The 24,304-nt window shown below is 28.2% G+C and overlaps 2 protein-coding genes across 13 annotated transcripts in view; both read right to left on the reverse strand.

Annotated features, from left to right (window-relative positions):
* Window positions 1–16,701, reverse strand: part of LOC124948317 (diuretic hormone receptor-like) — a 29,880-nt gene extending 13,179 nt beyond the window's left edge. For 2 of the 8 annotated variants that reach the window (XM_047491771.1, XM_047491765.1), the window contains exons 1-3: window positions 16,545–16,700; window positions 16,214–16,447; window positions 4,915–5,891 (exon numbers count right to left, since the gene is read on the reverse strand). In XM_047491771.1, coding sequence (XP_047347727.1) covers window positions 4,915–5,248 — 334 coding nt within the window. In that variant the 5' untranslated portion in view covers window positions 5,249–5,891; window positions 16,214–16,447; window positions 16,545–16,700. Of the gene's footprint in view, window positions 1–4,914; window positions 5,892–7,187; window positions 7,348–7,624; window positions 7,765–8,351; window positions 8,577–15,641; window positions 15,892–16,213; window positions 16,520–16,544 lie in introns of those variants that run through there. The other 6 variants (XM_047491769.1, XM_047491770.1, XR_007100646.1 and 3 more) reach the window with 6 other exon arrangements.
* Window positions 16,702–17,284: 583 nt separating this feature from the next.
* LOC124948319 (protein spinster) lies at window positions 17,285–23,780 on the reverse strand. 5 transcript variants are annotated; one of them, XR_007100647.1, is made up of 11 exons: window positions 23,261–23,780; window positions 22,925–23,121; window positions 22,621–22,772; window positions 22,341–22,544; window positions 22,128–22,256; window positions 21,796–22,057; window positions 21,606–21,704; window positions 21,326–21,533; window positions 20,771–20,887; window positions 20,252–20,350; window positions 18,665–18,712 (listed from the first exon to the last, which is right to left on the reverse strand). XR_007100647.1 is itself a non-coding variant. In XM_047491775.1 (10 exons), exons 3-10 carry the CDS (start codon window positions 22,928–22,930, stop codon window positions 18,633–18,635), a joined length of 1,140 nt encoding a protein of 379 aa, XP_047347731.1. In that variant the 5' UTR covers window positions 22,931–22,971; window positions 23,048–23,121; window positions 23,261–23,289; the 3' UTR covers window positions 17,285–18,632. The 5 variants fall into 5 exon arrangements, 4 of the variants coding, with proteins under 4 accessions (XP_047347731.1, XP_047347730.1, XP_047347728.1 ...); XM_047491775.1 differs by lacking the exons at window positions 20,252–20,350; window positions 20,771–20,887 and having other exon boundaries at window positions 17,285–18,712; window positions 22,925–22,971; window positions 23,048–23,121; window positions 23,261–23,289; XM_047491773.1 differs by lacking the exon at window positions 20,771–20,887.
* Window positions 23,781–24,304: the final 524 nt, after the last annotated feature.

Consider the following 24,304-nt stretch of genomic DNA (forward strand, 5'->3'; position numbering starts at 1 on the left):
TATATCATAACAATTTACGTTATATTTAATGTAATTAAATTGAATCGTTGAAGCTGCGTATAAACAATAAATCGAATCGTACGAGTTAAGGATGATTATATAGGCAAGCTTCCGCTATTAGAACCATGATAATGGCGGAATATTCTTTGGAGATAATTGCATCGGTTTCAGGTAATTAGCAGTCGATGAATAATTATTGCGAACGATGCAGTAGTTAGGATAGGTTCGATGAGCGTTCTCATAGCGTTCGAAATAAATCGAAAGCAAATGTGTAAGTACATTCGATCCTGAAGCATATTAATCGTAGTAATATTTTTCTATACAATTTCTCGCGTAATATATAAATAATATTATTTTCTCTATTAATAATTAATCGAATGAACAAAATATTCGTTCTCATTGGTAGAAATTACAAAGCGAAAAAATTAGTTCGACCAGATAAAAAAGAAAGAGGAAGAGAGAACGTTTTTCGATGAATACTTATAGAATGTTGAATTAAAAGTGATTAATTGTAACAAACTGAATTAAATGAAATTGCAACTTACGAACACTAAAAAAAAATCTTGCGAAAAAAGTATTTCGAAGAAAAAAGAAAAAAAAAAAACAATAAAAAAGAAAAAAGAAATAAGTTCGGCGCTGAGTAGCATTATCAAGTAAACATTAAGAGTCTAGATATATCGTTATTAAACGAAAATCAATCGGACCCTTGTAATATATCCTTTATACGATAAAGAAGAAGCACAGTCGTTAACAGAGTCGTAAAAGGTGAACTCTTGGTTCGTATCTTATAATGTACATTTGAGACACACGTTTAAAAGAGTAAAAAAGGTCGATTACTTCGGTAAAAGATGATATATGGATCATGGTAGATCTTAAACGTATCATCTTGGTCAAGGTGAAAAGTAATCGATGTTATATACAAATCAACAAACAGTCGTAAATAAACAAGGTTTTTAATATAGACAGCATTATGAACCGTCTTCTAGTTTAATGTAAATTTGTAACATCCCTTCGTAGGTTTAATTAATAGTTTTATTCCGGCTATAGTAAAGAATATATAGCGCTTAACTAAGGCAATGATTTATTAATTATTGCACCACCAGAATTAATTGGTGTGGGAGTAATCGTTTGCTAAAGGTCCAAATCCTGGATTTCTAGAAAGAGGGAACGTAGAACGATGGGGAAATATTTGATATATATACATATATGCACATATGTATATATACATATCTATATGTATGTAGATATTATTGATCGATTCTTGGAATTTCGAAGATAGAATTTACTATTTTTCTTTTTCTCTCTTTTTTTACATGAATTTCTTCTTAAAACATCATGTTCATAATTATGTCAACATGTTCGCAAATTACAATTGACAAAGAGCTTAATTAAGATCGTACCTTTCTCAAGCGCGTAGACGTTTTTGTAATACGATCACGACGTATTACATACTTATATCACGTATGCGCATACTACACGCTTATACTACATAAAGCTGTCACTGTTATTTTATCGTGATACAAGCTGTCACTTTGAAAATAATAGACAGCTCCATTGAGATTGAAAATGAGTAGCAAACGAGATTTACCGAGCATCGAATGAAGAACGTTATCGAGTCAGGTAAAATATCGATTCTACGAACGATTCTCTATGTTACATCGTCATATGCATGAGTCTGTAATAATTTATTATCACGTTGACTCTGTGATAGAGAGCGAGAGAGAGAGAGAGAGAGAGAGAGAGAGAGAAAGAGAGAGCAATTACATTAAATCGGAAAATCACAAAGCTGATGTCGAAAATGTGCGAACATTTCTTCTTATTTATTAACTCTCACCTCACTTGATGAATATTTGATACATATTTGTACAAACATTGACAACTGCATTGATCTGCAGTTTTTCTGCAAGTAAGGAAAGAAAAAAAAAAAGAAAACAAAAACAAAAAATAAAAAAGAAAAGAGAAAAGACAAGACTGAAAATTAAAAAAAAAAAAAGACATTGAAAAGAATGAACAATATTTCTTTAAGAGAACGTAAAATGCGACTTTTCATTAATCCTCCCAAGTACGATTTCGTTAGTTGCGAGAAGATGGCAGCTCTTAATTAATTTGACTCAAGACAATATTTGAGTGGCTCTTCCTCTCGCGTTTACTATTAAAATATCTCCTATCATTTCCCGAGGGTCTTTTTCAAGCATTCCCCAAAGTCATAGTTGCTAGACCGTCTATCAAATTCACACGCAAATTTAATTACAAACCATCGTGGAATGTAGACACGTTTCTGTCATTGAGATCTTCCATCTTTTTCACTTGTTATATATTTTAAAATGATTTCCGTCGTAATACAGATACGAAAAACATTTTCAATTCGTTGTCGTTCTTGTTCTCTCTCTCTCTCTCTCTCTCTCTCTCTCTCTCTCTCTTTCGAATTTCTTGAATTGATTTTCAATTCGTCCTGCATTGATAAGACGTAAATCCAATTAGGATCATTGATCTGTGAAATACCATCGGCACATCGAGATATTTCAAAGACGCTTCGTAATCTTATTTTTCTTTCTTTTTTTCTTTTCTTTTTAATCTCTCACGTATCTTATTTTATCATTTTCAAAGTTAACGTCACTTTGATTCCTGAATCCTGGATGTATAAGTTTACATTTTAAATAATGATTATAAACATTTGTTTAAATATTATGGCTAATACGTTTATATAATTAATTAATTGGATTTCGGCTTATATGATCGAATAATACGAACTCGCATATGGCCGAAATTATGAAATATCGTTCTTAAGTCTCATATGAGAGATTACACCTAAAAAATTTTGAGAAGTTTTTTTAATTAATTCTCATCGATAAGTTATTAATAAAACAATTAAGTCAATCCTTAATAAATCATTCACGGTAAAGCCACAACTTAATCACGATCTTAGATATTTGTGGAGCAATTACTGTAAAATAATCGAAGCGACAAATATGCCATTTTCTGATCGATATTATATTATATGTATTAAGTTTTCTTTCTCTCTCTCTCTCTCTCTTTTTATTTCGTTAAATAACAATAATATTATTATAAACGAAAAATCAATTTTTAATAATCGCATTTTTGTATATGTACTTGTATATGAACTTGTGTGAGCGAATAAGTGAAAAAGAAAGTTAAGAAAAGTAGTTCGCATCAATTCTCTCTTCGGGGTGAATTAAATTTCCAATTTTCGATTCTCTTTTATAGACTTTGAAGTTTCCATCGCCGAAGGGAAAAAATCTAACGGAGTTGATACGGATAAAAAACGAACTTTATTCGGAATACAAAAGAATCTAATCTCTAGTAGGTACTATCGCTTTCTAAATTCTAATTTAAATCCTCGTTCGTAAATTAAATAAACGATATAATTTTATGGCGATAGAAGGTAAAAAACAAAAAGAGAAAAAAAAACAAAAAGAAGAAAAAAGAAAAAATTAACAATATGTAAATAAACCGAAGATGTAAAATGTAGATACAGTTATACAATTTTACAATTAATTTCACTTTTACAAGTTTCACGTCACGGAATGTTTTTGATTATAAAAAACTTTCTTTATCACTAGACACTACGATACAGTACAGTATCTCAGATTTCCATTTATTTTTCTTTTTTCAATGATTTTATTATTTTAACCGTGCCGTCACTTTCCTGTTCGGTTGTCCGTCATGCATTTCAACGATAACAGATAAACGAATAAACTTTTTTGATGTTTTTCATATTCGATTTTATAAAAAAAAATACTAGAGACATTTTTTTGCCAGGAATGATATTGCAATAAAGTAAAAATGAATGTAAGATCTAAAATCTAGAGGATGATTATAAAGAAAATTTTGATAGTTGTCAAAAGGTACTTTAATACTATAGTACTCGGTATTTCACTCCGAGATTCGTAAGAACTCGTTGAGTTTCGCTTTTAACTCTTATACGTACAGATATGTAACGATACTGTAAAAGCCTATTAATTTAAAATCCATTATCTTGTAATTTAATATAATGTTCCAAGCTTCGTCTGGAAATATAATGGGACGATGTTCGACATTATTCGGTGTAAGAATAAATTACATAATGATCCTCTTTTATATGCGTACCCCATATATATGTACATGTGTGTATGTACGAGATGATACAATATATCGAGGATGTATAAAGAGAAACTAAGAGAAAAAACTTCCAAAAGATATTATCACAGCGTTGTTATAATTAATCAAAGTTAACGTTATAGTCATCATGTTATAATTATCGTGTTGACGTGGATATTTAATTTTACAGAATTAATTCGAATAAATTCGTAAACCCTCAGAATATTCAAATACCTTAGGAAACATCGAATAACTCTGAGAAGTATTCTTCTTCTGAGGACATTCTCCGGAGAGTCGGTTTAAAAATTTCACTTGAATTCACGTAATACATAGTTATGCAGGAAAGGAATTCCTTATGGATCATAAGTTCCGTTACTGCAACTTGCTCTTAGTGATATTACATCATAATAATATAATTCAATATTAAATGACCGTTAAAATGACTGATGCTTCCTTCAACTTAAAACTCATCATTTGTCTATCTCCTTGTTAATCTGTGATCTTGTATAAAAAAAATCATCATTTTTTCAAAAAGATTGAATAAACCAACTTCAATGTACATAAATAGATATCTGTACAAATGCAAATTGATAAATCGTACTTGAAAGACTTTCAAAGATTTTGATTAACGTACAACTATAATCTTTAAAGAACATTTTCCATTTAAAATCGTCGCACAGTAATCCGACCCTTTTTTCTTTTTCTTTGTTTTTCTCCCTCTCATTCGAGAAAGAACTGTGCAAGCAAAATCAAAGCAAGGATAAAATAGAGATAATAGAAAGAAAAAGATTCTGAAAGATAGACTTTCGTACTCACGAGTATTGTCGTAGCGTATGCCATTGAGTTCTTCGAAGCAAGGTAATATGGCAAGAGTTCCCGGTGACGTATATGGCCAACAGAGTAATGAGTCCCAACTAACTTCGCAACCCTCACGGCCCTCCGTAGCTCCTCCTTCCTCAATTCCACCATTGATGACTTGATGCTGGTGTCGTTCTTCTGACCGAGCTTCTAGGTCTTGATGCTTTCGTGCGAAGCACTTGAATTCTTCCTCGGAGAAGGACTCCTTCAAGTCGTTAATGTAGTTCAAAACGTTTTGCACGTAATTACTATCTATAGGTTCGTCGCCGTTCGATGATAGCCAGCTAGCCATGTCTACTCTTTCTCTCTCTCTCTCTCTCTCTCTCTCTCTCTCTCTCTTTTTCTCTCTTATTTTCTTCCTTTAACTCAACAAACTACCAAGATTCAACCGATCGGATATGGTTGGAAGAAAAAGGAAGCTGACAAATTACGTGAGAAGAACCTTTTAACGAAAAATTGCGTGCATTCTTTTCTATTTCTCTTTTCTATTTTTAGTAAGTACTTCTCTCTCTCTCTCTCTCTATATATATATATATATATATATATATATATATATTTCTCTTTGTCTCTCTCTCTCTCTAGTTTTCGATTATCCTTTAAATATAGTATCAAGTATAGATATAATTTTTACAAGTTCTCATGGCTTACGAGTTTACTCGAAGCAAAAAAGAAATAAGATATCCTCTTCTTGTTTTTGATTTTGAATTGGGACGGATCCCACAACATCAACGTTTGCTGGTATTAAAAGTCTTAGAAGTTGGTATGATGCGGCAAAAGAATTATATATTCTTTCTCTGATATTCCTTATCTGGTTACAGCAAAAGTTCATAATGTCAGCGATATGCCCTCCGGAAATCGGTCGTTCTTTTTATTTCCCGTTGCTGCAGTATTTACGTTGTACATACGTGGAACTTCGAATTGATGTCCACGGCAAACTGTTTTTAGAGTGCAAACGAAAGAAAAAAAAAGAAAAACGAGAAAGAAAAAAAGAAAGTCCATTAAAAATTGATCTTCAATCGATTGTAAGATGAATGAAAAATAAATAATAATGTCAAATATTTGCGTTATTATACTGCAACTATATTTTCTTAGGTCGTTATCTCGTGTAGTAAAGTTTTTGTAATAACGTTTTATTTTTGTGACGTGAATCTCGATGGCAATCACTTCTTCTTTCGTTTTCTCTTTTCTTAGATGGAACAGAGAGTTTCATTTTAGAGTCCATTAACAGTAAAAAAAAAAAAGAAAAAGAAAAAGAGAAAAAAGGAAAAGAGATTTCTCGTGAGATCGAGATATTTTAACCTTTGAAAACAAAGTTGTAATATAATACTATCGATGAGTATCTTACTTTTGATATGTAATCAAAGTTAAATGAGAAAATGCTTTTTTTTTCTTTTATCTTTAGAAAATATTATAGTCTCGCTTTGAACGTCATAATTTGGATCACAGGATGCTCTCATAATACGTATGTACTTTATATGTATGTAGTTTATTGTCCCAATAAAGATCAGAATCGTCTACTCGATCAATGAATACGATTCTTGAATAGCATCTAGCGAAACTCTCGAAACGTCAAGCGAATTATCGATCCTCCACTCGAAAGGACGTGCATCTGTTAACCACCACGCGTGATCTGGTAGCACCTTCTCTCAACACAAGACAATTCGCTTCTAACTTCCCCTTATCACATATAATGCCTACTTTTCATAAATATCTAACATCGATATACTATTATTAAAAAGAAATATATATATATATATATATAAATATATATAAATATATATATATAAATAATATAATAATATAATAATAAATATATATATATATATATATATATGTATAAAAATAATAAAATTAAAAAATCGTCATTAAAAAAAACGCTAAGATTTCAGTCCCTTTCAAAACGGTTTCAAATAATCAAGGTAGGGTATTCGAATCTTGGCAAGCTAGATCACTACGATTAAACAGAGATGACAATTCCTTTACGCAACGAGATAAGATATTTCGAAATTCTCTAAACGTTATAAGATAATCTTCTTAATGAATCTTTTGGGTTCGATAGTATCGTTTAAAGTGACTTTGAAAATTTTATGTTCAAAGACATACTTGGTCTCCATAGAATAATTTCATTTCTCCCTTTAAGATACGAGAGACGCCTTTCAAAGAGAACGATGAAAACGAGGGAGAACGAGGAACTCTCGTCCGTGACATAAAGTTAACAAAAGTACGCTTACTCGAATAGTCCTCAAAACTTCCGCTGATATTATTCTCCGAGTTCTCTGCACTCGTGATCGCGTTTATGAATTCATCCTTATTGTTAATGTTTTGGTACCACGCGACGCAACGTACGAACAGACGGCATATTACTTGAGAATGAAGACATTGTGAATATACCTATAGAATAGAAATGAATTATTTTCTAATCGTCATTGGAGGATAAACATTACGTTTTACGTGTTTATATTTGAAAGATTAAAAATTTGTGAACTTGAAAATTACTTGAGTGAAAATATGATTCTTAAAAATCACTTTATTATTTTAAAATGTCTTAAATATATTTTCTCACTTAAGTGAAATTTCATTTCGATTTTTTTTTCTTTTTATTTTTTTTAATTAATTATTATCTACTTTCTTAATGGTTTCTCTTTTCTATCTCCTCCATTTGACGTACCTATCTGGCAAGGAGAGATCGACGATTAAACGCTTCATGAGAGCTTTCGCTAGATCTTTCGCGAGAGCTTTCGTAACTCGAGTTAATGGACCGCCCATTTAACATTGGTGAGCGTGTATACGTGTGTCCCCTTCGAAATTCTGCAAATGGAGTACGATCGATTTTTCCTATTTGTATCCTACGTTGTCTTTCTAATTTTATTATATTTCATCCGAATTATCTCGATATCGGCTTTTTTTATATCGTTTTTTAGATCGTTTCATCTTGTTTATCAATAGAATAATGTACCAAAATATCTTTTATCTAATACCTTAAAAAAAAAAAAAAAAAAAAAAAAAAAAAAAAAAAAAGATAAAAGAAAAGAAAAATGAAAAAAAAAGAGAAAAGAATTTCATCATTACGTAAATTAGTCAAAGGAGTATGCAACAAGTATCAGATCTCGGAATTTTTTAATTTATCGACGTGGAAGATTCTTTTGAAAGAATATATCGAACTCGTTGAATTCTCCAACTTTACAATTACATACTTTTGAAAGAAAAAGAAAAGGGAAGGGAAAAAGAAGAAGAAAAACAAAAAAGGGAAGAAAAACTAAAGTAAAACAAAATTCTCTTAGTAAAAGAAACTAAAAGAAAACTAAAAAAAAACAAAAAAAAACAAAAAAAAAACTAATGAAAAAGTGATATTACGCTGTGGTTTGTCGGTGTGAACTTAAAATAAGTGTTCTCACACTAAAATGATACTCGAATCCTTCGATGAGATAAGAAGAAGAGACGGTACACGTGGTCGTAGAACGAAGAATAATAAAAAAGGTGTCCGTAGAGTCTGCGGAATTTGCAGATAATATACGGAAATCACGAAATTCGGAGAATGCACCACGCTCTTGATATGGATTTCCGTCTGCACCTGAAGCCGGTGAGGACGACTGCCTCTCTCGACGTCGCGCGTTCTCGTGGAACTCTCGAGGAAGAGAGAAACGAGGTACGAGGGGGAGAATGTCTGTTTCTCTGTCTGTCTCTTCCTCACTCTGTCTCTTGCTCTCTCTCTCTCTCTCTCTCTCTCTCTCTCTCTCTCTCTCTCTCTCTCTCTCTCTCTCTCTCTCTCTCTCTCTCTCTCTGTCTCTCTCTCTCTCTCTCTTGCTCTCTCTCTCTCTCTCTCTCTCTTTCTCTTTGTATATAGATGTGCACACGTATATGTAGAGTAGAAAGAAGAAGGGGGAGCATGCGCCGAGGTCCTTTGTCATTTTGCGCTTGCGCAAATGAAACGCGCCGAAAGGACTCTCTCGAGCGTAAAAAGGATAAAAAGGATTAAAAAAAAAAAAAAGAAAAAAAAGAAAAGAAAAGAAAAAATATAGACAAAAAAGGGTGAAACAGAAAAACGAAAAAGGAGAAAAAGAAATAAAATGGATTTTACTTTGTACTGTTCCTCATATTGCACTCGCGGAATAATTAAAAAAAGAAGACAAGTGTATGCAATTTTATTTGGATAAAACGATACAATTCGACTCGCGCTTTCTATAGACAAACAAAGCTATTGATATTTCGTTAGATTTATTTGATTATTCTTTAAATCTACAAATTTCTATCAAATGTGTGATAAATTTTGTCGTGCCGATCAACGCGAGTAATTCACGATGACAAAGTTTTCTCGATGGAAAATGCCTTGTCGGCCGAGATGTGTCATCTAAAGTTGGATGAGTAAACTTGTTATCAAGTTCGATAGATCCAAGTTTAACGGGAGCTTTTCTTCTCGAAAGATACTCTCTTCGTTTCTTTAGTTTTCTTTCTTTCTTTCTTTTACTCTCACCTCACCTTTCCTTTTATTTCCCCCACTTATCGTCGAATATTCTCTTAGATTTTCTATTAAGTTATTTATAATATTATTTATAATTTTCATTGGGAATAAGATCTAGTCATTGCATTTCCATTTACGTATATGGACTATAAATTCGTAAATGCAACGAAGCATAATAAAATAACGGGACCGGATCGTAAAGATTCGCGCATGGATGCGGGGAAGAGAGAGAGAAAGAGAGAGAGAGAGAGAGAGAGAGACAGACAGAGAGAGAAAGAGAGAGGTCGAGCGAATAAATCCTGAATGAAAATCCGTGGGGATGCTGTAGAGTGCATGTGCGTGCGCAAGCACAGACTAACGTTGTTAAAGGGAGTACAAGTTCAGAAAATAATGATTCTTCCACATGCCCATGTGCAAATTTAGGTAAATTTATATTATCATGCCTCGTATGCGAAATTACATACTCACCGAAATCGAAATGAAAACATTGAATAATTGTTTTTATATGTTCGACTGAGCGTCGAGATCGATTAATAACAAAAATGTTTATTTCCACATGAAAAAGAAAAAAACAAATAATAAAAAAAAAAAATTGTTTTAAAGCTCAAGAGTCTTATCGAGTTACCGTCACGGAAAATCCATCGTATCCATCTCTGTAAAGGAAATGTAATATTTTCGTGATATTAGTACAGATTGAACAGAGCTGGTTTGATAACTTGAAAAGGATTATATACAATCGTTTGACGTATTTATCCTATAAAAACTTATCCACAGAAAATATTCCTTTGCATGTTTTCGATAAAGTTAACGATAAATCATTATTTAGAAAAAAATAAAAAAAAATGCTTAATCTACGAAAAAGTAGTAGTTCGAAATGTCGTTTTAGTTAAAAGAATTTTGCTTATCTGGTAGCGAAAAAAAACATATATAGTGCGTATGTAAGGGATAAATATGTATGTACCTATGTAGAGTCGTAAAAGTAACGCTATCTTCTATCAACTGCTATAAATTTCAAATTGATCGCCAACAATTTTATGATTCTCTCTTGGTCGTTTAGTATCTCTCAAAGTTAACGTCCTGTTTACGAAAAGGAACTAGATTATAGGTAGTACGTATAACGTTAGATACAATAAAAAATATTCTACATATATTCCCCTGATTATATAACTCCTTTATGATTTTAATAATATTTAAAGATTGATATCGGGTAAATAATATAAAAAGAAAACTTTTCCCTTAACTGTAATAATTTATACGCTTAAAGAAAAATCAAGTTATATAAAGTCTCTCAGTTTAGCATTCTGTCATGGTATACATGAAATATTCATTTAGTTGTAATGGTAAGGAAGCAACTGTCGAAAGTGGCACAGAATTGGTAAAGGTGTGAGACATTATTTTAAATTTAAATCGACAGAAACTGACAGTCTCCTATAATGAAACGATGAATCCTTTACCGCGATACTATGAAGTATTAACTGTCAATATGAATCGCATCTTATTCTTAATAATCTATATGAAGATTGGATTATACAAATTTACAAATAAATAACATAGATCCGATAGGGTATATTAGATTATTTATTATTGCGCGAAAGTAATAACACGAATTTGAAATATTCGAAATTATCTAATAATATATTTTGATAAATCGTTTGACACGATAAAGAAAAAAGAAAAAATAATAATAATTGTTTTAAAATATCAAGGCAAACTGAAATATTTTTATCGACTTTTAAGCTACGTATAATGATTCGCAATAAAAAATACGCTTTTTAAAATTATTACACATACATTTTTATATTCTCCCATGATCTTTTCCTTTGCATAAAAAGACAGAAGAATAAGAGAACAATTTTTTATAGCTACACGTCTGTATAATATTACGACGGTCGCATAAATAACTTAATCGTTAAAATTTTAATATCCGTAAATCGATGTCAACGTTGTAAATCCATCATCGGTCAATCTCAACATATAACTTTACCTTTATACGGCATAGACACTATGTTATATATGAGTGCTTAGAAATTTCTACGAAACAGTCGAAATCAATTCAATTGAAGTTCGATACCGCAACATAAATCACAGAAGACATTTGAATTTCTCATATATATATATCCGATTGAAATGGGATTGTACTCAAACTTAGAGTGGTTCAGACTATGTGTGCACGCTATATATAGTTTGAGTACTATATATATATATAGTTATATTCTCTTTAACGTCTGATACACCGTTTTGCGATAGAACAGAAGGGCTTGTATGAATGAGTAGCAATATACTGTCATGTGTCAACACGTTCATAACGTGCCCTTACCATTTGCTAATGTCCGAGATCTGTATATCGCGATGCATCTATGTATACACGATTGAGTGTTTAATGGAAAACATTTACAAGATATTAACGTGTAGAATCTTGTCCAAGCATATCTTGTAATCATCTTGATTTCAACGATCGACTCGTGAACTAAAACTATCTATTGAATGATTACAAAGGAGAATGATTTTATCGAAGCGATTATCTTAGTTTCTTTTCCTTTCTTTTACTTTTTCTTTTTTTCTTTTTTATCACGACGAAAGTTCAGTCCTACCAGCCAAGAAGATTAATGCAATGGTGGTGCGCTGTTAAATACGGTATTTTTTACTCGTTCCGAAAACAAATGTTTTAGACGTTAGAGCGAAAAAGTGAGAAGTCGTTTATCAAGATACAAATGATTTCCTTTTAAAAAGTCATTTCTTTCCTTAGATAATACGTCAAGAATATTCAATTATGCAAACATTCATAGACATGAAATACGTTTGATCGGTAACGACTATTATGTTTGAATGACTTATACCTTTATCTTGAAATTTTACGAATTCTTTGAATAAAATAATGAAAAACTTTCCCTACCTTCCTTCCCTCTTCTCCTATATTTATTTTTATTTATAAATATCCATATTCTCCCCTCTCCCAGTATTATAGTTCCTTTTGAAATATTTTCCACGTCAGTTTTTGAAATTTTTTTCTCTCGAAGATCGTTCATAGCTATATTCGTATACATGAGATGTATACACGGCATATACACGCAATCCTGAGGACGAGTCTTTGTCAACGCCAAAAGGGAGAAAAAAAAAGAGGAGCAGGAAGAGTACAACGAATATATTCTTTTCTAAAAGAGATAAGTAACAATTCACAAAGGATAATAACGTTTTTCTCTTTTTCTTTCTCTTTTTTTTTCTCTTTCTCGTAAAACAACCCTCGAGCTTTTTTCAAGTTAAAAAAAATTGTCTACGTACGATACACGCTCATAAAAAGATTGAGGTTTGTGATTGGGATAGCGGTAGAATTATTAAATTGACGATAAATTGACTAACTCTCCTTACGTATGCGCGAGATAACGAATAAATATATTTGAATAAAGATATTTCTATTATATACGAAATCTAAAGAAATTAATCAAATAAAAAGCTTTACGATTTACTTTTGATAATTTTAATATTGATATTTACAGTCCTATTATCGTATGACATATAACATATTGGTCACTATAAAACCACGTTCGTATTTAATATTTTTACGAAGAAAGTTTTGTAAAGTTCAGTATGGCGAACATTTGAAATTACATCTTGAAATATAAACTCTTCCTTGATTTTTTACCGTCTGAGTTTATTCCGGTAAATCCAATTTAAACTATCGCGAAATGGAATTCCTCTTGTTAAATACATCCTTACATTTTTCGTTTCCGTAAAAGATAAGTATCGTATATTCGATGACTTCCAAAAAATATAAACTTTTTTCCTTTTTATTTTTCCGTTTCTATTTCTTTTCCTTTTTCTTTTTCCGTTTCTATTTCTTCTTCTTTTTCCCCTTCCGTTTATTTTTCTTTTCTTGAAAATCTAATGTTACATAACAACTTTATTTCTTGTACTTTAAAATATGAGTTTAATTTAAAATAAAAGAGAAGAAGAAAAAAGATATGGAAAGAAAAATGTAGAGAAAGAGAAGAGCTGCTATTTATGGGGTCAATATTTTTAAACATTTGATCAGTATTCTAAATAAATGATCAGTACTTATATATGATAAAATATCAGTATATAATGTAAATGATGTAATTCTGTTACTTAATTATTTTACTTAATTATTTGATCAAGATATTCATGTGCGCGCGCATTGATAGATATTCATGTGTGTGTGTGTGTGTGTGTGTGTGTGTGTATTGACCGTTTATTTTACAAAATACTTACTATTAATTAATAAAAATATTGACCAAATAAACAGAACTGAAACAGAAAATAATGGCATTTTGTTTTTTTCATAAATGACATGTTCTTATGATATTTTTCAAATGTAATTATAACTTTATGTTTAAACGTCTATTATTTAATATTGAATTAGAATATTTCAATAATGATTTCCATTATGATACTTAAAGTATGTCTGTAATCATAAAGAAAAGAGGGTAAAAAACATAGATAGCAAAAGTGGAAATTAAATCAGTAATACAAGACGCACGTGCTATGAAATCATTTTCTTTGATCGTGTTTGCTGAAAGAAGATGAAGTCGAGAAAAAGAAAAGTAAATAGTAAAAATTCGTTTTATATTACCTTCGACACGCAATGCCATTTTATTTATTTTTAGAGAATGACCGTGACCGTTCGAAATTCCAAAAAAAGAAGAAAAAAGAAGAAAAAACAGACAGATTCAGTCTTCTCCATAGAAGAAATCAATTTAGATAAAACGCATTCGTACAGAATTTGATTTCTTTTTATAATAGGCAGAACGATTTTCCTTACGAATGTCGTACTTGCACGGAACTTTGTCATGACCTTTTTACAGTCTTAATGGGACGCAATAACGCGAAACGTTCTATATATCTAAAGGTAAAGTACACAGTTGGGATTAGACAAAAATATGAGATGAAAATAAACTTGGGTACTTTCTTGTAAAATAAAAAATTGTTTAACGCGCAAAATTATGCATTCAAACGAATATTAATTAATAAAATTCATCGTTTTTTAACCATTGAAAAAAAAAATATATATTTTTTAACTGTGCTATCGAATGTAAAACATTTTTTATTCACTTTCGAATAAATTCGAATATAACGAACGTACGATATAATCAAACATGAACTTAACAACAGTGCCGACAACAAAAAACTTTGTAACTCCTTTCATAACTTTATCAGACTAAACATAACGAAAGAGAAAAAAATCATCCTCGTGAGAGAAAAAAGCGTTTCAGAAATCGAATTGTAAACGTTCCTCTCATTAGTTTTGTTATTTTTTGTTCATCTTTTTGTTTCGACTCTTTAATAAGATAATACACGTTCTTACAGTTCCTTAAGATACGTCCATTTCAAAAGATTTCGCGTGTATTCTATATTATTTAAAATACTCTTTTTTTTATTTGTATTCACAAAGAAATTAAATATTTACTATGTACTATGAACAAAGATGGTATTTATTATTACGTTCGAAATTTCATTTGTAAAATTATATTTCTCTACGGATGACAAATAACTCGAAAAAGAGGATTGCATCAAAGAGGAAAATTCTTGCGTTTCAAATTTCAACTCATCATATTATGATATGTTTGTATTCTCGATTAGTACACTTTAATTACAACGTACACAATATTAAAAAATAATATATTCATGAGTAATAAAATGAGATAAAATGAGAACGAACGTTTATTTACTCATTTATCACGAATATTTATTATTGAAATATTTCAAAAAAAAAAAATGTAAAGAATAATTTTCTAATTTATCATCAAAGAAATCTATAGATTTATACGATACCGACAGATTCATAATATTCTGACTTACCGACGTCATTGATCAATTAATAAACTTTACCATCGATGATTTAATGTCCTATAATATATATAGAATAAAATGAACTAATGGTGCCATCTACAAGTAAATTGTTTTATCTACGCTACTTCGAGTACCTAATTAATGTTTTTCTACGCAACAATATAAATAAATAATGCAAAGAAGATTAGAAATTATAGTATAAAACAATATGAAATTATTTGTTTCTTTTTCTTTCTCTCTTTCTCCTTTTTTCTCTCTCTTATCGACATCTTTAAAATCTATAAGATGATTAAAGGATATCGATCGAATTTTGTAAAGTGAATATCAAATTATTTCTATGAATACTTAAACTTTTTTTATAATAATTTGACGAAAGTTAAGTTAAAAAAGTTTGTAAGAAATACTTAAACTCCACACTCACCTATACATTTGCTCTATCATAGACGATGGAATATTTTCTAATAATAAACCAAGGCCCATTCATAAAATCAAAGTCATAAAATATGCAGCTAGTCGGAAAATGTAATCGGTAGATGAATCGTTTCCAAATGTTCTCCCGTACCGAATTTTCCTTTCATAACTTGTCTGTTTATTAGTGCAAGATCTCGATCATAAAATATAAATTTACTGTATGTTCCATGTTATGACCTCTACTCGAATATAGAAAATTTCTAAAAAGGGGGAACCATCACGAAATATAATTAATTATAACATACAACAGTATGAGTTAACAAAGTACGAGTATATAGATAATACAATATTAACAAATGACATATTATACTATCTGTTAACAAAATCGATTGATTCTCGATCATTTAGCGATGAAATTACTACGATTTAAGAAATATAAATTTCTCATATTCATAAAATTATTACTATAATTATATATATATATACACACACATCCATTGGATAATAATCGATGATATTTACTAACCGTATAAATAACATATGTATTTAATATAAAAATTCGAATGGAACTTATTATAATACCTCCTTCTTCTTTAATCTTCGAAAAATGTTATCATTCATATCGCGTTGATGTTTTCGATCCACAATTTTCACTTCTTTCACCAAATATTTCACAACACGACGTTTTTAATATTTATTTTTAATAATATAAAATGTCGATGAACAATTGCATATATATTTTTTTTTTTACACTCGCATATAGCAATAATTCTCTTACGTCGCGAACCAGATTTCGAACTGAGGACCTGTAGCATCCTGTAAAATTTCAAACAGAAAATTGCTAATGCTGATTGGTCAATCGCTCAAGCTCATTGCAGAATCCAATCAACCAATCAGCGACCCCGTCTCTTACCTTATATAACTTGAGATCATTACATAAAACAATGTGTATTATTCAATTACGAATTTATTACGTACAAAAAAGAACTCTTCTTGTTAAAGGTCTACAACGATTGGACAAGTCGTCAAACTCGTTTAATCGTCCAATCATCGACATGCGTCGATGATATATAAAAGTTTAAAAAAAAAAAAAAAAAAAAAAAAAGAAGAAAAAAAAGAAAAAAAAGAAAAAGAAATTTATATAAAGAAATCAATTATTAAAAATATTTCTCTACTTTTTATATCACATATTTAACTCTATATATGTTTTTAAATTCATATACGCACAAAAATGATATGTATTAATGTGAATACATTTTTTAATAACAATTCTTATTCACTCATACATATATCAATATGATAGCTCAATATGAATCTTTGAACTGTTTTGACTAACGATAAAGGATTGTAGATAGCGCGATTCAAACTAAAATACTTATAACATTTTGTATTCATTTATGAGAATCTTGCAAGATGTTCTTACTTATCTTGAATAAATATTAACATTATCAACAAGATCTTAGTCTCTTATATTTACCATTACCGATATGTTACATTGAAGAAAGATATAACAGAATTCAAGTAGAAGATAATTGAATCGACTAAATCAAGTGGATCATTTATTTTTTGTAAGATTAAATTTCTACCTCATAAAACATTAAATGCAGAATATTTTAATTATGGATAAAAATACAATCTAAAAAATATATCGTTTAATTGGAAGTAATATTTTATTGTAATATTAGTATGATACATTATTAATTTTTTAAATAAATCAATTATAGGTTAATAAAGATTAATAATTGTATAATTCAATAATATATTATTCAGATAATATTTTTGGACGGTCTACTAATGAAGTAATCTTAAATGCTCCACGTTTAACACGGAGAGTACCGAACATGTTTAATTCCCGCCATCGTAAATACTAACGTAAATGCATGTAACTTATTAATGTAGTAATACAATCTTAATAATAATTGCTTCTATAAATGATATTATCTAGAGATATTCGTTATCGTTCTCATTATTAGTAAAAAAAAGTCTTGATTATCTATAAAAAAGTATCTTACATATTTGTAAATACATAGAAATAAAAACGCTCATATACATTTTTAATAATTTGGCATCTACAATCAATATTCCATACTTTACTTTTAGAAAATATAATATTTAATATATTAAAAATTAATTTTATGTTGTTTAATATTTTAATATTTTTAATAAGAACAAATTATAAGTACCATATTAAGATTACTACATTAAATGATGAAAATCATTAATAATGTATTACTAATGTTTAAACCTTCATATTATATTAACATATTTCATCATGTTAGCTAAATGATCATATGATAAAAATACTTATACTAAACTAATATATAATATATATTTATATAAAAATGTCCTAAAACTGAAAGTATTATTTTTAAATTAGATTATAATTAATAATTATACTAATTCTAAAGATAAATAATCTAAGCATTAATAAGTAATTATATATTAACTCCTATCTAGTTTATTTGTCAAAAGCAGCACCTTTTATATCAATAAAGATAAAAGGGGAAACTTTAGTGCCAAAATAAGTACATAGAGTTAATAATGTACTATATAGTTGGTAACTAATGTTAATTATATATTCTCATTATGGTTAGTTTGACATTAATGTTATTAGTAGTTATGTATTTAGCATTAATACTTAATAGCACTAACTTTTTATTAATCTAGGGACTAATATAAAAATATAAATAGTATCTGCAACATGAGTGTATAGTTGATTGCATATCCTTTTTTCAAGAGTTACTATTTTTATAACAATTGACTTAAAATAATCTTTTCTCTTTTAAACGATATTTGAACACAGTCGATATCCCTTCTTATAAGCATTCTTGCTTAAACTCACTCTATATTGTAAACAATTTGATAAAATCTTACAGTTTTTTCAAATTGTCGAATTTTGTTGAATCATCCCTGAGCATATAATTGCTGCTCTTTTTTAGTTTTTCTTTATCAATATCTTTTCTGTATATTTAACTTTACTTTACCCATTTGAAATGATTAATTATGTCCCAAATGTATCATCTTGGGATTCACTTTCAGTTTCATCATTATATATATGAACCGAATCTGAAACACTTCCACCTAAAACATATGATATAATCCATTGATAAGAATCAATAATTTTAATTTTAATCAACCTAGAAAGAGTAAATACAAAAATATTATAATTTTATAGATTGTTAAACAATAATACCATCTTAAAAATACATGTTATATTTTTTCATATATATTTGGAAATTAAGAAACTAATGTTAGATATACTGTTTTAAATAATTTAATAATTTCAGTGAGAACAAGCTGTTTACCTATAGATCTGGTTTCTTTCTTTTTATTTGCTCTTTAACTTTACTATTTTTCAATACTAATTGCATGCATAAACAAAATGCAATATAATTAAAGCATTACTTTTTAAACTATACACATATGTACATTTCGTAAAAGTAATGTTTGTGAAACAAAAAATAATGCATTTAAATAAACTATCTAAATACACACAATCAAACTTATTCAATGTTTCATACAACAGAATAACACATACACACACGCAGATGCAATATTATATTTCAGTATATATATTACTAAAATATATATATGTTTGAGTTAATGAAACAAAATTTTATATAGTATGATCACCAACACATTAGTAATAAATTATTTATCACTTTGATTATAATTTGCATGACATAAGTAATATAGTGTAATTTAAATGTAACTTATAATAAATAAAAAGCATCATGAAATGTTAGTTCCCATCAAAGCTTCCCATGCTGTATCATTCCAAATCGAGTATTAAAGTAATGTACAAAATTTTAATGAAATGTATGCATAATATTCAAAACAAAATATAAATAAAAAATTAATTATATTAATATGATTAATAAATACAATAAAAATAAAAATAAAAATAAAAAATAAAAAATAAAATAAATTGAGCTGATAATCAATTTAATCGAATAGATAGTGCAACATTCAAACATTTTTCTTATTTAATTTTTACTAACAACATTAAAGCTGCATCTTTTGTATTAGCATTACAAATTTTAAATTATTTTAAACTTTCTTTTTTCATATAAAAAACAAATTGTGTAAATAAAATCTTTATGGTACTATCCTAGATAATTATTTATTTATTTCTTAATCGAAATGTAGAAAAAGATATATTAATAAGAGGAATTTCTTTTTGCATAAGGAAATTGGCAAGTTTTAATTGTACTTATCGCTTTATGATATGATGGTTTCATGTGGAGAATGAACTGCTCAAGTGTTTATATATAAGTATTATCTATCCGCGTAAAGTTAAAAAAAAAAAAAAATATTTTATACTTATCTTAATATATAAATATTTAAAATATTGTATTAATTATTGTATTATGTTATAAATATATGTTATGTAATTATTTTTCATAACAAAATTATAAAAAACGCTATATATCCATGGCATGTAAAAATTATTTACATCTTATCAAATAGTTATAATATCATAAAAATAATATAAAAAAAATTGTTCTTCGAAAGTTATTACTAAATTGATCTTATTTATGAAAGACAATATGCACAAAAATTAAATTGATTATCATGTTCAATAAAATAAAGAAAAAATTGTGAAAATAAATTATGTACCAGATATATAGCTATTATCAGATGTGGCCCATTATCAGATGATGATCTATAAACGTGTCGATGCAGGTTGCCCATTATTCTTAGTATCTAGATATTTGTCTGCAAGAAAGATGTTTGCATGTTACACAAAATAATGTCATGCACATTCCACTTTTTAACAGTGCAGGATAAATGTAATATATCTGCTAAAAACAATAAAGCAATATATAAGCACCATCATCTGCTGTATCTGTAATTTGTTACATGTATTATTAGACTACTATATTTGTAATTGTTTGTACATGTTTATGTTTGTTTCTATATTTAAGTTAATATAAATTCGTGTTATGACTCTAATAAATGATTAAGAAATGTTTAACTTATACAATTATAAATGAATTTGTTATAATGAAAAAATATTGTAATAATAATTAAAAAAAAATATGTTATTTTATATGAAAGTAAATGATGATGACTGCTTATTCAAATATTAGTAATATTAATAATATTAATAATATTAATAAGCTATAAGTAACAAACCAATGTTAGCATAAAACAATATGATATTGCCATCATTTTCATTTATAATATTACAACATATAAACTGCTACTTTTCTAATACATTAATAGGTGCCATCATGCCTGAAGTACTGGTAGCTAAAAAGAATAAATTAATCTAAGTCATGCACATACAGTAACTCAAATTATATTGACTTACTTAAAATAAAACAATACAAACACTATAATTTGCATGCAACATACTATAATGCTTAGAAAATTATAATTAATCATAAATAGAGATCAAATAACTATAATATAAAAGATTATAAATGCATAAAGAACATATATCCTTAAGAAAATATTTTGTTCATTCTGTTATTATAATTCAAATACGAGTTCATAACTCTCCAATAATGAAATTAAATTGAATATGCAATAAACTTTATACCAAAGACAATAGAGAAAGATATATATAATATATATATATATCTATATATATATAATATATATATATATATATATATATATATATATATTATATATATATATAGATATAGTAAAATAATACAAAATTTAAGAAATATTTTTACTTACCTGTAATAGCAAGTTCAACTAATGCTTTGTCTTTTTCTATGTATAGCGCTGAGAAAAAGAAGAACAAAGCTCCAAGGATTTGTACAAAAACAGTGACGAATAGTGCATATTGTAAACTACGGAATTCTACAATATCACTGTAAACACTAATAGTAGAACCACCTAAACTCAAACTTGGTAAAACTACAAATTTGAGTGCTTCTGATAACTGAAAAGAAATTTAAATTAATAAATTTTTAATAAATAAATAAATATAACAGAAAAACATATCTTTACTTACTAGACCTATAAGATAAGGACTTCCAGCATCTCCAAAGGCATGAGCAAATGATATTTGGAAAGCTTCCGCTGAAGATCTTCTAGTTGGTATTACAACATACTGAAAAATTTTATTACATAATCTTTTTAATAAACCGCAATACATGTTAAATAATTTAAAGTTTAAATATAATCTGCAACATAATACTCACAAGTAATATGTCTGCTACAATAGCCCAATTTAAATTTAAAGCTACTTGTCCAAGAAATATTAATATATAACAAACAGTAGTATTTGTATCAGCGGTAATTATGGCAAAAAATATTAATGGAGCACTTATTAATAAACCTGCACCACATATCAATGGATCAGTAGATGACCAATACACTCTAAATTTTTGTGCTAAGAAAGACCCTAAAGGTACTCCTATTAAGCCAGATATCATTGCTATTAATCCAAATTTATAGTCCACACTGAAAATATATACATATAATAAATCAGAAAATGTATTAATAATTTAAAGATACACCTTTTCTATCTTACTCAAGTGTATTCATATCAGATCCAATTAATTTAAATCCTAATTGTAAATATGTCGGGGCCCACCAAGATAATGCACCAGCAACAAATGATACACATGTAAACCCAGCTGTAGAAAGTGTAAAACTTCGACTAAAAAAGGTATTATAGATAAACAATCATCTTACTTAATTTGATAAAGAATAAAAATGTTCTGGATTTCCATCATTAACTTACTTTTTTATTAAAGCTCTGATATCTTGTAACCATCCGGTATTAGTAATATGTATACCACCTTCTCTTTCACCTCTAATAGGTTCTCTTACTCCACAGATCAGTAGAATAATTGCTATTATACCTAGAGCAGGTGTAACACGCAAACCCCACTTCCATGAACCTGTTGCTTTTGACATTTCTCCTCCAATTATATAGCCCATTCCGCTAAAAAAAAAGACAAAAATGTATTAATTTTATTTTGCTTTGATATATAACTACATAAGAATATGTCAAGAAGTACCTTCCAACTGGTATTGCAAAATAGAACAATGCTAGCATTTTGGAACGAACGTTTCTAATAAATAAATCACTAATTAATGTTGGTGCAATTGTTGAATAACTAGCTTCTCCTATGCCAACCATTGCTCTAAATATTAAAAACCACTCATACGACTGAAAAAATGTTACAAATAATTTGTAAAATTATTATATTCTTATCTACAAAAAGAATAGCATTACATTTTTATATAGATATAAAAAGATCTTTATTTTTTTATATTTATATACTATGGCTTAAAATTATTAAATATGTATAGATATTTTACCGTCATAAAAGATCCAATAAATGTTGTTAAACTCCATAGGAAGATACCTATACTCATAAGGATTTTACGATTATGCCGATCACCAAGGTATCCAAACAAAGGTGCAAATAACATATAACTTACAATAAATGCTGTTTGTAATAAACCAGACTTATCATAACCAATTTTAAAATCATTTTTGATTTCTGGTAACATACCTATAAATATACAAAAGTTTATATGTTTATAAGAGTTAATCATATAAATACAAAAACATATTACAGATCATAAATGTATATAAATAAGATAAGATAATGTATAAACATAAAAATACACATATAGAATATTTATAATTACCAGCAACAGTAAAACGATCCATATAATTTATTAAATTTATAAAGAACAATATTATTACGGTGACCCATTCATTGCGTCTAATTTGTCTAAAATCTGATGGCATTTTTAATTTTGTTTCTGTACGATTTTGATTTTTTATTACTATCAAATCTTATTATGATGCATTTGGTATATCTACTTCAATGATGATTTGCTGCATTCACAGTTAACGTCCAATTTTCATGTACAATTTTCCACAAATTGATATGTTAAAATTAGCTTTTATAATCGTATTTTAGCTAATAAAATAACCTTTTATTAGTCTTTTAAATAATTTCAATTTTTAAGTTTAAGAAACAATAACATAAAGTTACTGTCGAATTTATCCGATAATGTCAATATTCTTATAATAAATTTCAAAATAAACATTTCGTCACTTATTAGAATGTACTTCACTATATATGTATACATGCGAGTATGTATACACTACTACCAAACATATTAAAACATACGTCTACGTGTAACCAAAGTAAAATTATATAACTACCATTTTGTACAACGAAATCCCTTCAAAGTATATATATAGATTTACATGCATATATATGTATTTGTTATATATCTGTAAAATATTTTAATATAATAAATTAAAAATTATTAAATACTTCATAAAATTTTATATTTTAATGTCGCATTTTTCTTTTCTTTTATTTTAAGAATTAACTATCAAATTCAGCGCTGCTTATATTTTTAATGTGTAATTTGATACAAATCTTAAGATGGCGCTTTAAGGCTATTCATGATTCCTAGTTTTATAATGGTCTATATCATCAATAAGGCGTAATTCTTGATCAATTTTAATGGAAAAGGACTCATTTTAAAGACAAAGTTTTGATCAAAGATCCTACTTTTTCGAATTTTTAAAAAAGCTTTATTTTCGTCGAAAAAATCTTGTTAATAAATGGTATTTTCGAAAATACTTTATGAACAAATAAAAATCTTTTTCAAAAATTCGTAATTAATACGCGGTAAATTAAACCTTTGTCTTTAAAATGAGATCTTCTTCAT

This window comes from Vespa velutina, chromosome 4 (assembly GCF_912470025.1).
Source record: "Vespa velutina chromosome 4, iVesVel2.1, whole genome shotgun sequence".
In the NCBI taxonomy this organism is placed as follows: Eukaryota; Metazoa; Arthropoda; class Insecta; order Hymenoptera; family Vespidae; genus Vespa; species Vespa velutina.

What these genes read in the sequence shown, in the direction of transcription:
- LOC124948319 (XM_047491772.1), bottom strand. Translation starts at nt 23,363, where the DNA reads ATGCCATCAGATTTTAGACAAATTAGACGCAATGAATGGGTCACCGTA. An exon ending in ATCAGAGCTTTAATAAAAAA is followed by an intron (nt 22,257 to 22,340) that starts GTAAGTTAATGA and finishes TACCTTTTTTAG; the next exon opens with TCGAAGTTTTACACTTTCTA. An exon ending in GTCCTTATCTTATAGGTCTA is followed by an intron (nt 21,534 to 21,605) that starts GTAAGTAAAGAT and finishes ATTTCTTTTCAG; the next exon opens with TTATCAGAAGCACTCAAATT.